Source organism: Sorex araneus, chromosome 6, assembly GCF_027595985.1.
Source record: "Sorex araneus isolate mSorAra2 chromosome 6, mSorAra2.pri, whole genome shotgun sequence".
In the NCBI taxonomy this organism is placed as follows: Eukaryota; Metazoa; Chordata; class Mammalia; order Eulipotyphla; family Soricidae; genus Sorex; species Sorex araneus.
This window is the reverse complement of record NC_073307.1, coordinates 156701325-156719334: the sequence shown is the minus strand read 5'-3', so window position 1 is coordinate 156719334 and position 18010 is coordinate 156701325. Positions and strand designations below refer to the sequence as shown.

Below are 18010 nucleotides of genomic sequence, written 5' to 3'. Positions count from 1 at the left end.
TTATATGCTAAAAACAGAAACAAGAAGTCTCACAATGGAGACATTACTAGTGCCTTCTCGAGTAAATCAATAAACGATAGGACAACAGTGCTGTACATTGCTATAAATGTATTGATCTATTGAGCTATTAAATTAAAAATTAACTGTTTACTCACATTAAGTCTTCCAAGAAAAATACTGGTTAATGTGTAAATAAAATAATTGAACCTTGGCTCATCCCAATCAGGTACCCGGCCCATGTTAGGGCTCCTTCCCTGAGTCGCGATTCTAACTAGGCCCTAGGGCAGCCTTTTTTATCCTTGATCTTCGGGGGATGGGAATTGAGAGACACTATGCACACCCAAATATGTACCCTCTGCTCATCCCATTCAGTTACCGGTCTGAGTCAGGGCTCCTTTCCAAAGCCACTGCCGTTAACACGGTGAGGAGTTATTCTCCCCCCTTCATATCCAAAAAGAGCCATAAGTTACCCTTTAGTTGGAACTTTTACTTGGTTAGCTTAACCACCAGAAACACATTAGCCAATGAATCTTTAAGCCCACTTCAATTAATAATGCACCATACACAGGATAGTAACAGTGAATGTGAAGGGCTAAACCACATAGATCACAATGGTAAAACAATGCAGAACCCCAAGCTTACTTATTGAAGAGGCTAGCCCAGAAGACCCCAACAGCAATGAAGTACTAGATAACCTCTTTGACAAGGAATTTAGAAGGGAGATTCTGAGGATGTTTAGGGAGCTAAAAGAAACAATGGATAGCAATACTAATAAAATACAAGAAGATTTGAAGGTAGAGATTCGGAAAATACAAAAGAAAATGTCAAACGTGAAAAACCTGGTGGAATAATTAAAAAAACAACTGAATGGGCTACTTTAAGACAAGACTGGCCCCTCAAATAAACCAAATTTCAGCAGAAAAATGGGACAAAATCTCAAAACAGTAATCTCTATCAATGTCAATGGGTTAAACACACCAATTAAAAGACACAGAGTGGCAGGATGGATTAGAAAATTGAACCCAACATTCTGCTGCCTGCAACAAACACATTGCAACAGTCAGAGAAAACACAGGCTCAAAGTCAAAGGCTGAAAAACCATCCTACAGAGAAACAGCTCCCATAAAAATGCTGGGTTAGCAATCCTAGTATCAGACCACATTGATTTCAGACTGAAGACGGTCACAATAGACAGTGGAGGTCACTTCATATTGATAAAGGGAGTTGTACAACAGGAAGAACTTACAATACTTAATATGAATGCAACTAATGAAGGACCAGTGAAGTACTTAAAACATCTACTCATGGACTTGAAGAAAGACATCAAAAGCAACATAATACTAGTGGGAGACTTCAACATCACTTTATCACTTCTTGATAGATCAACCAGACTCAAGCTTAGCCAGGCCATAATTCATCTGACTGAATAAATGGAAGAAAGGGTCCTGTAGATTTATACAGAACACTTCATCCTCAAAAAGCTGAATATACATTCTTCTCAAGTGTGCATGGAACATTCTCCAAGATAGAGCACACGCTGAGCCACTAAAAATACCTCCATAAAATTAAGAAGATAGAGATCGTATCAATGACCTTCTCAGACCACGATTCACTAAAATTAGAAATAAATCACACACACAAACAAAAAACAAAATCAAACACCTGGAATTTAACAGCTCACAATTGGATGACGAATGATTTAGAAAGGATTTAGAAAGAGGAAATCAAAAGATTCCTGAAAATGAATGAAAATGAGGACACAAGTTACCAAAAGTTATGGGACACAGCAAAAGCTATGTTAAGACAAAGTTTATAGCTTTACAAACATTCCTGAAGAAGGATGAGAGAGCCCATATAAGTAACCTTACCTCATAGCTTAAGAGCTTGGAGAATGACTCACGAAAGAAGCTAAATCCGAACAGGAGGAAGGAAATAATATAACTCAGTGCAGAAATTAATGAGATGGAAACCCAAAAAAACAATTAGAAAGATCAATGAAACCAAGAGCTGGTTCTTTGAGAAAATTAACAAGATCGATAAACCTCTAGCAAGACTCACAAAAAAGGAAGAGAGAAAACTCTAATAAACAAAATTCGAAATGAAAATGGGGACATTAAAACACAAACTACGAAAATTCAAAGGATCCTCAGAGATTACTTTGAGAAGTTTTATGCCACAAAACACAAAAACCTCGAGGATAAAAACAACACCCTAAAGTCCATGGCTTTCTCATATACAAATAATGAAAGAGAAGAAAGAGACATTAAAAACACAATCCTGACCACAATAGTACGTCAGTAAATGAAGTACCTTGGAATCCGGTTAACCAAAGAGGTGAGGTCCTATACAAGCAAAATTACATATCCCTACTTCAAGAAATAAAAGAGGACACTAGGAAATGGAGACACATCCCCTGTTCATGGATAGGGAGAATTAATATTATCAAAATGGCAATACTGCCTAAATATGCAAATTTAATGAAGTTCCTATCAAGATAACCATGACATTTTTCAAAGATATAGTCAAAACACTCCTGAAATTTATATGGAACAACAAACTCCCAGGAACAGCTAAACTAATTCTTGGGGAAAAAAAAGAAGATGGGTTGCATTACCTTTCCCAACTTCAAGCAATATTACAAAGCAGTAGCAATTAAAACAGCATTGTATTGGGCTAGAAACAGACCTACAGACCAATGGAACAGAGTTAAATATCCTCTCACAGAACCCCAAATATATGGCCACTTAATTTTTGATAAAGGAGCAAGAAATGTGAAGTGGAAAAGAGAAAGCCTCTTTAACAAGTGGTGCTGGGAAAGCTGAATAGATACCTGAAAAAAAATGAACTCTGATCTCAGTCTAATGCCAGTCACAAAAATCAGATCAAGGTGGATTAAAGACCTCAATATCAGACATGAATCTATAAGGTTCATAGAAGAAAATGTAGGCAGAATTCTCCATAGTTTCAATATAGCTAAAAGCATCTTTAAGGATGAAACAGCACTGACCATGCAAGTGGATGCAACCATAAACAAATGGGACTACATCAAACTAAGAAGCTTCTGCACTTCAAAAGAAACAGTGACCAAAATACAGAAAGAGCCCACAGAATGGGAAAGAATATTTACCCTTTACTCACCTGATAAGGGATTAATATCCAGGTATACAAGGGACAAGTAGAATTGCACAAGAAAGAAACCTCCAACCTCATCAAAAAATGGGGAGAAGAAATGAACAGTAGTTACCTCAAAAAAGAAATAGAAAAGGCCAAAAGGCATAAGAAAAATGCTCTACATTGCTAGTTATCAGGGGGATGCAAATCAAAACAACAATGAGATATCATCTCATAACACAGAGACTGGCACACATTCAAAAGAGCAAAAGCAACCAGTGCTGGCATGGATGTGGGTAAAAAGGGACGCTCTTTCAGTGTTGGTGGGAATGAAAGAGTACAGCCATTCTAGAAAACAATATGGACAGTCCTTCATAAACTAGAAAATGAGTTTCCATATGACCCCGCAATAGCACTTCTGGGAATATAGCCCAAGGATGCAAAAAATCACAGTAGAAATGACATCTGTACCTATATGTTCATTGCAGCACTGTTTACAATAGCCAAAATCTAGAAACAACCCAAGTGCCTTAGAACAAACAGGTCACTGGTTAAAGAAACTTTGTTACATGTACACAATGGAATACTATGCACCTTTTAGGAGAGATGAAGGCATAAAATTTGCTTATAAATGGATAAACATGGAGAGTAATATGTAAGTGAAATGAGTCAGAAAGAGAGAGACAGACACAGAAGGACTGCACTCATTTGTGGAGTATAACAATAGCATCACATGAGGCTGACACCCAAAGACAGAAGAATCAAGGGCCAGGAGGTTGGCCCCATAGCTGAAAGCCTGCTGCATGAGTGGAGGAGAGAAAGCAGATGTAATAGAGAAGAGATCTCTAAGAAAATGATGGCTGGAGGAATCAGTTGGGAATGGAGGTGTGTTCTGAAAATAGATAATGAACCAAACATGATGACCTCTCAGTGTCTGTGTTGCAAGCCATAATGCCCCAAAGTAGAGAGAGAGTATGAGCAATATTGTCTGCCATGGAGGCTGGAGTGGGTGAGAAAGGGGGTATATACGGGGGATATTGGTGGTAGGGAGTGTGAATGTGGAGGGATGTGTGTTTGATCACTGTGTGATTGTAAAGCAAACATGAAAGCTTGTAACTATCTCGTGGTGATTCAATAATTATTTTTAAATGAATGGAATCTTGCCTAAAACTAATAGGATTCTTGTTACTGATGAGAATAAATAAGCTTGTTTTGCTCCTCATAAGATTTTATGCAATTATTTAAAATATGTCTTAATAAAAATTTAATTGTAAAACTAGATACAGGAAAATTTTGTATTCGAGACTATAAATTACACCTCCGGTCAACAGAAGACAGATGTGCATTATATATTTAGTAACTACTTCATAAAAATTAGAAAATTTGAATCTCTCTCCAGCCACTTGTTTCTCTGAAGCAACACTACTACTGCCCCCAATCACTGTATCACTGTCATTCCATTGCTCATTAATTTGCCCCAGTGGGCACCAGTAATGTCTCAACTGTGAGACTTGTTGTTACTGTTTATGGGATATTGAATATGCTATGGGTAGCTTGACAGGCTCTTTCTTGGAAGAATTGATGAGTAAACATTTATTTTTTCTTTAATTAGATCAATTTTTTATTTAAATAGATCAATACATCTATAGCTATGTATAGCACTGTTGTTCCATTGTTCATTGATTTACTCGAGCAGGAACTAATAATGTCTCCAATTTGAGACTGCTTATTTCTGTTTATGGCATATTAAATATACCACTGGTAGCTTGACATGCTCTGCTATGCTGGCAAGATACTTTTGGTAGCCTACCGGGCTCCCTGAGAAGGACGTAGGAATCGAACCTGGGTCAGCCGCATGCAAGGAAAACACCCTAGCTATTGTGCTATTGCTCCAGCCTACTGCCTACAAAACCCACAATTTATTAATGATAATTCTAACCTGAATTTTCTTATCTGCACTTAAAGAGGAGAATAATTTGTGTTTGTCAGAAAAATTATCAAATAAAGAAATCAAATTTCATCCAAGACTGGGAGAGTCTACTGTTTCTGATGGTCAGTCACTGAGATAACTGTCTTCCTGTCTCAAATATGTTTTATTACACTTCTTTCTTCATGAATGTTAACACTGATGAGTAAGAAGCAATGCCAAGACCACCTCACAGAGCTATTATTTGTGATGATTGATTCAGGCCATGAAGCTAAGGTTATATCTGTCTGAATGTAAAATTAAAATAAACTAAAATAAACATAAACAAGGCACTGTCCATCCTCCTAGCTAATTTATCACTTGACCAGCTGAATGTTTGATGTTGTACAAACCACTTAATTATCCCTTCAGGGGTGAGCTTCTCACTAGGAATATAAGTATAATGATGGGACTTTCTCTAAATCAATTCCACCTCTATTGGGTTCAAGTTTCTTAAAAAAAAAATCTTTAGTCATGGTGCAATGATTGGCCTGTTGGGATATGAATAATGGGTCCAGATTATCCATTATCCCAGAGGGGACAAAAAAAATCACAATTTTGTGATAAATCCTCCATAGCAACCAGCACTCCAGAGAGCAAGTACCTGGGGAGTTCCTCCATTTAATTGTCTTTTTTTTTTGCCCACCTCTGCTGTTATTAACACCATTTAGAAAGAGACCCCAGATGCAGGTTGCAGACACCTCTCTTGTGTGAGTGGTGAGTTTGTTTCATGGCTAACAGCTTCCATTTGAGAGTGAATCAGTCCCATTCTGGAAACACTGGGGGGTACAATATAGACAATTTCTACTTTGGCAAGAATCCTTTCTTCCTGGGGCATCTTGGTCAAGGTGAGAGTTCAAGATATAGATAAAATAGTGGTCTATGGTTTCCTCATAAGATCTGTGTGGAAAACGATTTATGGTTCTTAAATGCATTCTTTACTACGTATCACTCATTCCTTTAATCTCTACTTGTTCTCATTCTACCTAACCTTTTTCAAGCTCTCTGACCTGGATGGAATAGCACTTCTGTAATCTAAATTGACAGACATACCCCTGGGGTGTGTGCTGGATGTTGATTCACTCAAGCAGTTTCTCGAGAATATAGTTTTTGAGCTGTGGTACTTTGTAGTATTTAATCTATGAGAATAATATGATTGACAAAAGTTAACAAGGAAATGCCTATAAAGTATAACATATTACAGCCAATTAGTAATGAGTCAAAAACAATTTCTGACTTTCACAACTTCCTAGAATAAATTACGCGTATCCCTGGTCTCCAAATTTATCCATAACTCTTAAGCTATTCATTTTTTCCCCTTGAGGATTCTTCTTTAAAAGTAAAATGTTAATTTTATAATATTTATGATATAATTTCTATATAGCATGAGATATTTAACACCAAATTAAGATATTAATCCTCCTAAGCAATACCATAAACTACCTGTAATACTTAAAATATGTCTCCAATATAATCTTTGGAAATCTTGAATTCTCAGGACATTAGATTAGGTAACACAGAATAACAGAGAGTCCCCTCAACAACAGTGTTGATCTCTTGTCTCATTCACTTTTAAAAAATCCATTGGTCTTCTTCATTCAAGTGTATCTTGGCTTTTTAAAACTTATTTTGTACCATAAAGAAATCCAAAACAACTATGTCCTAAGTATGTCAGAATCAGAAAGGGTTTTAATTCACACAGTGAAATCACAATGGATATTTACATTGGTCACCTTCTCTTCTTTAAAACTTCTTGAAAATGAAACATGTAGGCAAAAGAAAAAAGAAAAAAAATTGACTATGGTGAGAAATTTTTCTTTTCCTCAAGTTCTGTATCTGAGCAACAAAATAATGTTTTTTAGGTAATTCTTAAAAATCATTGATCATAAAGAAGAAATCATACAGCATTTGTCTTTCTGTAGCTGTCTTGATTAGTATAGTGATCTGAAAATTATTAATGTTGTCACAAAGGAAGAATGTATTTTTTTCATGCTAAGTAATATTTGGTCGAATTTAGATGATATAGAAGTGTATATTTATCAATTTTATTAGTGTTGTATGCTAATAATAATGGACTGGAGCGATAATACATCGGGTAGGGCATTTGCCTTGCAGCAGCCGACCTGGGTTCAATTCCTCCATCCCTCTCAGAGAGCCCGGCAAGATACCCAAGATTATTCCGTCCACACTACAGAGCCTAGCAAGCTCCCTGTGGCATATTTAATATGCCAAAAACAGTAACAAGTTTCACAATGGAGACGTTACTGGTGCGCAACAGAGCAAATCAATGAACAACAGAAGGACAGTGCTGCAGTTCATGCTAATAATACAGAAAATTGCTCTCCCAGATTCATGGTCTCTTTAGGGAATTTATCCCCAATCTTCACGAGGAATACTTCTCATGTAATTACTATGATAGCTGGCAGAGGAGAAAAAATGGTCACAGTTGTTTTTCCCAAGGTGAGGCCAATCCCTTATACTCTGAATGTATTGATTCCTGTGATTTCCCCAAGGGCATAGTTTTTGGTAATTGGGGGATGGAGTTGCGCTTCCCCTTGTTCTTATATAAAAAACTTATGGAATAAGTATTTGATGAAAATGAATTACTGATTTTGCACCCACCTCAGCATAGAATGAAAGTATTTAGGCAAAATGTTTCCAGTAAGATTGTAATAAAACAAGAAAAATTAATGTAATACTTCTAGAAAAGGGTATATATTTACTTAGTTGTCTGACTAAAAAAAAAAAAGAATACTTCTCCATGTGTCTGCTTTAAGAAGAAAAGAAACATTTTGTCTCTTATCTTTTTCTCAGGAGATGGTGCCAAGCGTGCCCATGGAAGGGCAGGGCAATCACACATCTGGTTTCATGTTTGTTTTCCTGGGAATCTCAGATGACAGAAACCTGCAGCTTATTCTCTTTCCAGTCTTCTTAGGGACCTATCTTGTGACCCTCATTTCAAACCTGACTCTTATTACCCTCATCAGGATGGACTCCCACTTGCATACACCTATGTATTTTTTTCTGAGTGTCCTTTCATTTATAGATGTTTGTTATTCTACTTCCATCAGTCCGAGGATGCTTGCAGATTTCTTGAGAGATCAAAAATCAATTTCTCTTATTGCCTGTGCCATCCAGTATTTTGTGGCATCCTGGATGGCTCAGACTGAGTGCTTCCTCCTGGCCGCCATGGCCTATGACAGATACGTGGCCATTGGTAACCCCCTGCAGTACTCAACCATCATGGCACCTGGGCTCTGTCAGATGATGGTTGCTGGGGCTCTTGGAACTGGTCTCCTCTGTGGCTTAGTTGAAACTATTCCTGCCTTTAATCTAGACTACTGTGGGCCCAACTTAATTCAACATTTCTTTTGTAATGTTCCTGAGATTGTTGTCTTAGCTTGCTCCAATCCCTTCATCAGCCAAATGACTCTTTTTCTTGCAGCGACACTTGTTGGGTTTGGTTCTTTGCTAATCATCCTGCTATCCTATGGTTACATTGCAGCTTCCATTCTGAAAATATCTTCCGTCAAAGGTAGTCTCAAGGCCTTCAACACCTGTGCCTCCCACCTGGCAGTTGTCACTATCTTCTATGGCACAGCCCTGGCTGTGTATGGGAATCCTACTTCTAGCCACTCTGATAATCAGAACAAGATACTGTCAGTGTTCTACGTTCTTATTATCCCCATGTTGAACCCTCTGATCTATAGTTTAAGGAATAAGGATATCAAGGCTGCATTAAGGAGGGGGATAAAAAAGTCAAGACATTAACTCAGATAGAATAATTCCAATGCTTTTCTGATTCATATAATGAAAGCATATCTACTTTAAGAGGTTAAAGCTAAAAGAAAGAACAAAATAGTATGTTTTTGTATGTATTGTTTCTTTTTAACAGTGATACAATTGTAAAAAAATTTCCATTGGAATCATGGAATGGAGAAAGTAAAAATGCAGGTGCATTATGTGTATTTTGTTGAATTATTATTTTAAAGAATGGTTTTTAATAAACAGTATAACTTTAAAATTATTTTCATTTATCAGGGATTTTGTAAACTGAAATAAATGTCTCTATTACACTGCACTCACCATGGTAAGATTGATTCGTTCCCCCTTTTCCCTCCCCTCCCTTCTGGTTTCCACCATTTTTGCTTTAGAGAATGAATTATCTTGTTGTGTTTTAAAATTTTTTCTTTGCTTTGCTCTTTATGTTGTCATGGGGAACTGTGATCTCCAAAACGGCTGGATGTGTTGCACACCGGAATCTGGCAGGAACCTGTTCATGGAGCGAAGGAGGTCAGACATCTCTAGGAGCAGATTCAATGATCACAGCTCAACTTTACAGCCAAATAAACACATCCTTATAGAGAGTCTGGCTTACAGGAAGTCCAATCATATTAGAGCTCAATGCTATTGGACTATCACTTTTTGCTCTCTGCTTTGTCCTAGGTCTAATTCCCTTCAAGGCTGTATGTTGCAGGTAAATGACTTGCTTAAAGCATATATGGTAGTTTCTGCATTTTAGGCATCTGTGAGGCTAAGGCTTGACACAAGGTGCTGGCACGCTGCTTTGCTATTTGTGTGCAGTTACTCCCCCTTTCCAGGTTACACCTCAGGGTCGTTTTGTAAGGTCAGGTTTTTCCTGCTCCAGTGCCTGTAGCCCAGCACCTCAATGGTGCACACAGAACTGCAGCCATTTAGTAATTATCTTTTAGCTTCTCACTCTTCTCATTTATCTTTCTTTATATTTAGTAGTAATAGTAGTAGTAGTAGTAGTAGTAGTAGTAGTAGTAGTAGTAGTAGTAGTAGTGAGCTGGAACGATAGCACAGCGGTAGGGCGTTCACCTTGCACGCGGACAACACATGTTGTATTAATCTGCCCTTCTCGGAAAGCCCAGATACTGAGAGGATGGCGCCCTCACAGCAGAGCCTGGCAAGCTACCCATGTCATATTCAATATGCCAAAAACAGTAACCAGTCTCACAATGGAGTCGTTACTGGTACCCGCTCGAGCAAATCAATGAACAATGGAATGACAGTTACAGTGACCGTGATAGATTGTTATTGCTGTTACTACGACTACTACTATTACTACTACTACTACTACTACTAGCAGTAGTAGTAGTAGTAGTAGTAGAAGTAATAGTAGTAGTAGTAGTAGAACGAGGAGGAGGAGGAGGAGAATGGCGAGTGGTAGTAGTAGGCTAGAGCGATAGCGCAGTTTGCCTTGCACGTGGTCAGCGGACCCAGGTTCGATTCCCCTGCCACCTCAGAGAGCCTGGCAAGCTACAGAAAGTATCCCACTCACATGGCAGAGCCTGGCAAGCTGCCCGGGGTGTATTTGATATGCCAAAAACAGTAACAGCAAGTCTCACAGTGGAGATGTTACTGGTGCCTGCTCGAGCAAACTGATGAGCAATGGGATAACAGTACTAGTAGTATTTTGGATTTTGGGTCACACCTAGTGGTGCTCCTGGTTTTTGCCTAGGGGTCACTGTGGTGGTAGCTGAGAGACAATTTGTGGTGCCGGGGATCAAATCTCAGTTGGCTGCTTTCAAAGCAAGCACTTTAACTACCCCTGAACTATGCAACCGGCCCTCTTCTCAGTATAGTTGCTTCAAGTGCCATCTCTGTTGTTCCAAGGAGAAAATATTTAATTAAACATTTAAAAATGTGTTTTGCTGTCACCATTAAATTATCTAAGCAACTTCAAAGTCAGCTTTAAGGAAAGGAGAAATAATACAAGGGTAAGGTACTTACTAGCCTTGTACTTAGCCAACTCTGGTTTTATGCCCCTGGCACCATATATTGTCCCCCTGAGAACCATCCCTGAGCACAGTCAGGAGTAAGCCTTGAACACTACGAAGTGTGGCCAAATGAAAAAATAGAAGTCAGCTTTAAAACCCTGTTTCCTGGTTCCCACTTCTTGGCAACTATCTCAAGAACATAAAACATTAAATAAAAAAGACCCATGAAAACCTATGTTCATTGCAGCACTATTTAAAACAGCCAAGATCTGAAAACCACCCAGATGCCTAAAGACTTTTGAGTGGCTAAAAAATTGTGATGTATTTATAATGGAATACTACTCAGCATTTATAAAGAGATCATTTTACATACAGTTGAAGAACTAATACAATGTTCACATTTATATAACATTTTGACTTTACAGAAGCACACATCTAAGTTTTATTTTGTAACATTACTCAGTGAATCTGCACGTGAGTAATGGTATTTATGTGATAGTATTTGGGGCACACTAAGGCCAGCCACATTTTTCCCAGAGTAGCAAAGCAACATCCTGAGTCTCAGAAAGTATTATTTGTAGAACAGAAATTATTTTTACTAGCCATATATATGATCTCCATTAGTTTGTTTTTTCACCTACATTCTATACTTTTGGTGCTAGATAATTAAAACTATTTTAATGTTTTTGTACTGTACTACATTGTGCACATATGTTTTTATATATAGTTGCTTAAAAAGAACATGATTTTTAAATGAAGCAAAAATAAATTTCATTTAATGAAATTTCTGTGAGGGAAGAGAAAGATAGATATATGCTCAAGAGAGAGCACGGGTTTCTCCAGAAGAAAAAAGTCAAGTACCTAATTTTGAATAGTAAAGTAAATATTACAACACCAGATAAAATGGTTTTAAAATGTCATAACATGTGTCATAAGATGTGTCACTGGTTTTCCGATAAAATGTGTCAGTTATTTTATTTGGTCTATGCATACAGGCTATAGAATTTATGTTTTTCAAATAGCTGTTATATATCGTAACTGAATTATTTAAAGTGGCCCAAGTTGAGTATACAGATATTTTATCTTCACTCTTGAGTTTGCTCAGAATATTTTATCCTTGTTGATACAATTCAAACTGAAGAAGATAATAATGAATGCTTATGAAGGTATGGAAGAAAAGGAGCTCATTAACTTGGAGAGAATGTAAGCTGGTCAACAATCGTGGGAAAATGTATGGAAAGACCTCTAAAGGCACAACTAGCATAATGTCTAGACGTTTCACTTCTAAGAATTATGCAAAGCATATAAATCTAATTTAAAAGGACATATACCCCTCTTTGTGTGGCAGTGCAATTTATAATAGCTAAGTCATGTAAACAAACTAAGTGTTTGATAGATAATAGATCACTGGATGAATACGCTGCATTATAAATAGCCAACGGGATACCCTATGTTTATAAAGATAACACCTTGCCATTAGTGACAGCCTGGATAGATCTCAATGTGCGTATGCTCTGCCAATTAAATCAGACAGAGAAAGACAAACACCTTATGATTTTACTCATATGTGGAATATAAAAAGAGAAATAAAGCAAAGCAACACAAACTTTTCTAATGTTTTTCAAAGTGGGAGATACTTCTCTCTCTGGTGGTGGTTTGCCACATGGTTGGGGTGTAGTAGTAGTCTAGGATCCAACGGGGAAAGGTGTAATTTCTGTCTATTCAATAATTTTCTGTTCAATAATTTTATTATTGAACCCCAGTGAGATACAACTTTCCTAAGGAAGGTAGAGTACTGGACTTGCAAAGTAATCTTATTTTTCTGAAAAAGGTATCGTAGCTTTTGGACCCGGCTGTGGAAGGAGCATGATGGAGGGGCCCGAGGGGGCGCCCTCGGACCCCAAGCAGCCCACTGAACTAATTCCGGCATGGGACCAGAGACCCCACGGCGTGCTGAAGCTGTGGGACCCGGGCATCCCCCAATTCTTTTAACCTGTCTCTCTCTCAACTCCTCCCTCCTGAACACAGCGCAGGGGCCGCGGTTTTCCTGAGCGCAAAACGGAGTCGCCGATTCGGCCAAAACAGGACGTGAGCGCGCTTGCGGGAGTCCCCAGGGGGCGGGGGCGGCGACCCCCGCCCACCGCAGTTAGATACTTAAACCCACCTCCCCCACGTGTGCTTCCTTTTGGACCCGGCTGTGGAAGGAGCATGATGGAGGGGCCCGAGGGGGCGCCCTCGGACCCCAAGCAGCCCACTGAACTAATTCCGGCATGGGACCAGAGACCCCACGGCGTGCTGAAGCTGTGGGACCCGGGCATCCCCCAATTCTTTTAACCTGTCTCTCTCTCAACTCCTCCCTCCTGAACACAGCGCAGGGGCCGCGGTTTTCCTGAGCGCAAAACGGAGACGCCGAGCCTCTCTCTAGGTTTCTCCATCTTATGAGCACCATAAAAGGGTAAAAGTTTATAGTGATGTTATTTCTGGTTGTACTTTCCCTGGACTTTATACAGAAACCCAAAACCGCGCGGCCGCTGCCGCGGCCGCGCGACTTAATGTCATCTTAGTATGAGCAATATGTAATGGTTCCTTTCTAATGGGGCGGACTTTTGTGGGAGATCCTAATAGTAAGTCTGTTGCTGAAATATTGAAGGCAATCAAAGTGGTAGCCATCTCACTAGACTGAACTAAGCTATATCCCCACGCCGGCTGAGAAGAAATTTTCTTCTTTCTCGGGAAGAAACGCGGTGTGTCATCAACTACAGTGTGATGCCCATTAAGCAAACAGACCTGGTGGCGTGGGAATGGGATATAAGGGGAAAAATTATGTACAAGGAACAGCGGGACGCTGGTGGAATCTCGAGCCGGAGCCGACACCAGCGCAAGACCGTCGGTTCCAGAGACTGCTTGCAGATACTCTACAAGTCTATCAACTAAGCCAGAGCCCCACGCCTGCTGATGACGGGAAATAACCATCCTTTTCGGTTTTTTTTTCCCTTGTCAGGCAGCGTGGCGATTACTAAAACAGGCGTGAACTCGGTGGCGCGGGGCAAGGGGGAAAAAGAAAAACTATGTAACAAACAGCGGGACTTAATATCTCTATATTCTTAGCAATGGAGAACTATCAAATGCCTCCTTGGCAATAGGACTGCTTTTCTTTTTTGGGGGAAACCCCAACAACGGTAGTGAGTTGTATGTTGAAACATGGAATGTAATCGAAATAAGGCGTAAACGAAGTGAAACATATCATGTGCAAGGGTTGGGACTGGGGAGGTGGGGGGGGGCGGCAGGTATACTGGGGGGGTTGGTGATGGAAGATGGGCACTGGTGAAGTGAAGGGTGTTTGAGAACTGTATAACCGACATAATCCTGAGAACTATGTAACCCTCCACATGGTGATTCAATAAAATTAAAAAAAAAAAAAAAAAAAAAAAAAACAAGCAAGGAAAACCCACTAAGCTAACCTCTCTAGACAAATAAAATTTGGTTTATTTCAAAAAAAAAAAAAATGAAAAAGGTATCGTAGATAAATAAGTTCAGAATACAGTGTATTTTAACACTCGTCTCAACAAATTCTAGATCTTTAAATAAAATGGTCATTTCTAGAGGATAAATTGATGTAAGTGAGTACCTGGAGTTAATAGGATTGTGGTGGATGTTTGCTAGAACTTTATTGGTGTTCCATAAAGTTGGAAATGGTTTACATATTTATTGAAGAATACAGTTGTGCATCTAAGCTTATAGTATTTCACCTGAAAACAAAACAGTAGTAATTTTGGATGAAAACAAAATCATTTTATCTTATCTATGTACACTTTTATATGTATCATATATTTCTCACATATCAGAATTTAGCATCCTTAACAATATTGTAATTAAGCTGTATAAAATAGTAAAATAACAGTGTTGGCCAATTTCATTTTTCTGTTTTGCATGGCTCATATCTGGGCTTACTCACGGCTCTGCACTCAGGGATCACTCCTGGTAGGTCTTGGGGGACCATATGAACTGCTATGAATTGAATTCCAGCTAGTCGCATGCAACACAAGCACCCTGCATCTATATTATTGTCTCAACCTATGAATTGCCTTTTTTTGTTTTAAAATTTTTATTGAGGTTCTGTGATTTATAATTCCTATTATTGGTTGTTTCTCATGCACATCATTCTAAGAGCACACCCATCACCAGTGCACTCACCTCCTTCCCTCAAAGACCCCAGTGCCTCGCCACTTTACTCTTTCCCCAAAATCAGTTATATGGATCATTTCCATGTTGTAGTGCCTTTAGTTTTTTTATTTTATTTTATTATTAAACCCTAGTAAAATACAAACTTACAAAGTTGTTCATGATTGGGTTCCATTCACATAATGCTCTAATACCCATCCTTTCACCAGTGCATATTTCCAACCACCAATGTCCCCAGTACCCCCCATGCACCTCCCTCCCCCTTCTGTCTGCCTATATGGCAAGCACTTTCTCTCTGTCTCCCTTCGTCTCTTAATTTCTCTCTCACATTTTGGACATTATGGTTTGCAATAGAGATACAGAAAGGTTATCACAGATATCCCTTACCTACTTTCAACACTCAGTCTTGCCCAGAGTGATCATTTCTAATAATCGTTGCCATACTGGTCCCTTTTCTATCCTAACTGTTTTTTGATCCCACACATTTCTTCCTTCAAATCCAGTATTTCCTTGGTGAGTTTTAATCTTCTTGATCTATCCAGAGGTGATAGGGCAGTGTTAAAGTCTTCAACTTCTATTGTGTTGCTCACCATGTCCTTCTTAAGGTCTGTTAGCAGTTGTTGTAGGTACTTAGCTCATCCCTCATTGGATGCGTACACGTTTAGGAGTGTGGTTTTTTCCTGCTGTACATATCCCTTGATTAATAAAAAATTGCCTTCACTATCTCTTCTAATCTTTTTCAACCTGAAGTCTATGTTGTCTGATATTAGTAAGGCCACCCCAGCTTTTTTGAGGGAGTTATTTGCTTTCAGTTGTTCATCATTGGGTTTTCCATCCTTTGACTTTGAGTCTGTGTTATTCTCGCTATTCAGATGTGTTTTTTGCAGGCAGCAAAATTTGGGGTTCAGTCCCTGAATCCATTTTGCCACTATGTGTCTCTTAATTGGTGAATTTAGACCAATGACATTAAGAGATATTATTGTCATGGGGTTTTTTGCCATCTTTCTGTAAGGGTTTGTTGTGCTTGTAGGGTTTTTTCTAGTCTTTCAGTAGCCACTTTAGTCCTTTTAGGTTTGGTTTTAAGTCTTGGAGTTCCTGAGTTGTTGTTTATCCGCAAAATAGTGTATCGTTCCTTCAAATTTGAATCAGAGTATGGCCGGATAAACTATTCTTGGTGAAGCGTTCGTTTCATTGAGTTTTTTCACTATATCCCACCACTGCCTTTGGGCTTGGAGGGTTTCCTTCAATAGGTCTGCTGTGAATCTAAGGGGTGCTCCTTTGAATGTGATTTCCTTCCTAGACCTTGCTGCTTGCAGTATTGTGTCTCTATCTGTTATGTCCAATATCCTAGCTATGATATGTCTTGGAGTTTTTCTGTTAGGGTCTCTTTTAGCTGGCACCCTTCTGGCTCCTTGAATCTGGATGTCTGCATTGTCCAGCTCTGGGAACTTCTCAGCAATTATTTTTTTTATTGTGGCTTTTTCCTTGGGGTTGTTTCCCTGTCCTTCTGGTACTCCAATGATTCTAATGTTGTTTCTCTTGAAATCATCTCCTAGGACTCTGATTCTCCCTAGAGCTATTTTGAGGTCTCTCCCTATTGTTTCTTGTTGCCTGTAGGCTTCCTATAGCTCATCTTCAAGCTCACTGATTCTGTCTTAGGCTGTACTATTTCTATTGTTGAGGGCACCCACTGAGTTTGTTAATTCATCTACCGAATCCTTTATTTGTGACATTTCCTTTTGTAGCTCTTTTATTTCTGCTCTCATTTCTTCCCATTATTTCTCAGCTGTCTGTTGTATCATTTCTGTCAGGTCCTCCTTTAACTTGTCATTTTTCCATTGAGTTCATTGAACATCTTCAGGATTTAAACTCTGAATTCTTTATCGGAGAGCTCAAGTTTGTAGGAAACGTCCTTTGAGGCTTCTGGACTCCTTTCATTCTCCTCTCCATTTGGCAGGGATTTGCGCTGTTCTTTCATATTGTTGTGGTGGTAAGGAAGAGGGACCTTGAAGTTCAGTATCACTGTTCCCTCTGGTTGCATGAGAAAAAAAGCATTTTGAATGGGCTTGGTCAGTGGTGGTCAACTTCTTCTGTACCCCCTCTAGAACACGTCCCTCTCTGATGTTCCTCTGTTCTTTACGTGAGAGGCCTCAAGTGATGCTTTTTGAGAATAGCCTCCTTTACCTTTGGCTTGAAGAGCTGCTTACATTCATTGGTACTTATGAGAAATTGGAATAAACTAGCAACTTATTAGGGAACTATTTTTGGGATAGCTAGGATGATACTCAGGGATATAGGTGATAAAGACTGAGATGTAACAACAAATAGTTTAGTATGTGGAAAACATCTGTGACCTCTTGAGCGGACGCTGGCTCAAAAGGAGGCCAAGGCCACGCTCGGTTTTTGTTGAGGCCATGCCCACTTCTGTTGAGGCCACGCCCACTGCCACTATGTGGTTGGGTACCCAGGCAGGGTGGGAGTCAGGGTCTGAAGAGGAGACAACGGTGGGGGGGACGCGTTGCAGGCACAAAGGAGATGACGCCCGTTTTGGTTCACTGACCTGTAAGAGGGAGCAAACTGGTACAGCGGTGCTGGAGGGTGGCGAAGGGGTAGATCTTGATTACGATTTTAATTACTATTTGATCACAGTTTGAAGTTGGGGAAAGTGATGCTTGCCATCTTCTTTCTTCCAGGGATCGCTTTAGCTATTCATGGGGACTTGTTACATATGAATTTCAGCAATGTTTTATCTATTTCTTTCATAAATGTCATGGTTATCCTTATAGGAACCGCACTGAATCTGTATAATGCCTTAGGGCGTATTGCCATTTTGACAATGTTAATCCTACCAATCCATGAGTTGGGGATGTGTTTCCTTTTCAGAGAAAACCTCCTATGAATATAAATATTTTTATATCCTCTTTTATTTCTTGAAGGAGTGTTTTGAGGTTTTCTCTGAATAGGTTCTTCACCTCTTTAGTTAAACTGGTTCTGAGGTACTTGATTT

At 39.2% G+C, this 18010-nt stretch overlaps 1 protein-coding gene across 1 annotated transcript; it reads left to right on the top strand.

The window, feature by feature from the left end:
- The first annotated feature begins 7894 nt into the window (after window positions 1–7894).
- Window positions 7895–14080, top strand: LOC101543623 (olfactory receptor 5A1-like). The gene is made up of 2 exons (XM_055143010.1): window positions 7895–8835; window positions 13276–14080. The coding sequence occupies exons 1-2, from the start codon at window positions 7895–7897 to the stop codon at window positions 13388–13390; spliced, it is 1056 nt and encodes a 351-aa protein (XP_054998985.1). The 3' UTR covers window positions 13391–14080.
- The last annotated feature ends 3930 nt before the right edge of the window (window positions 14081–18010 follow it).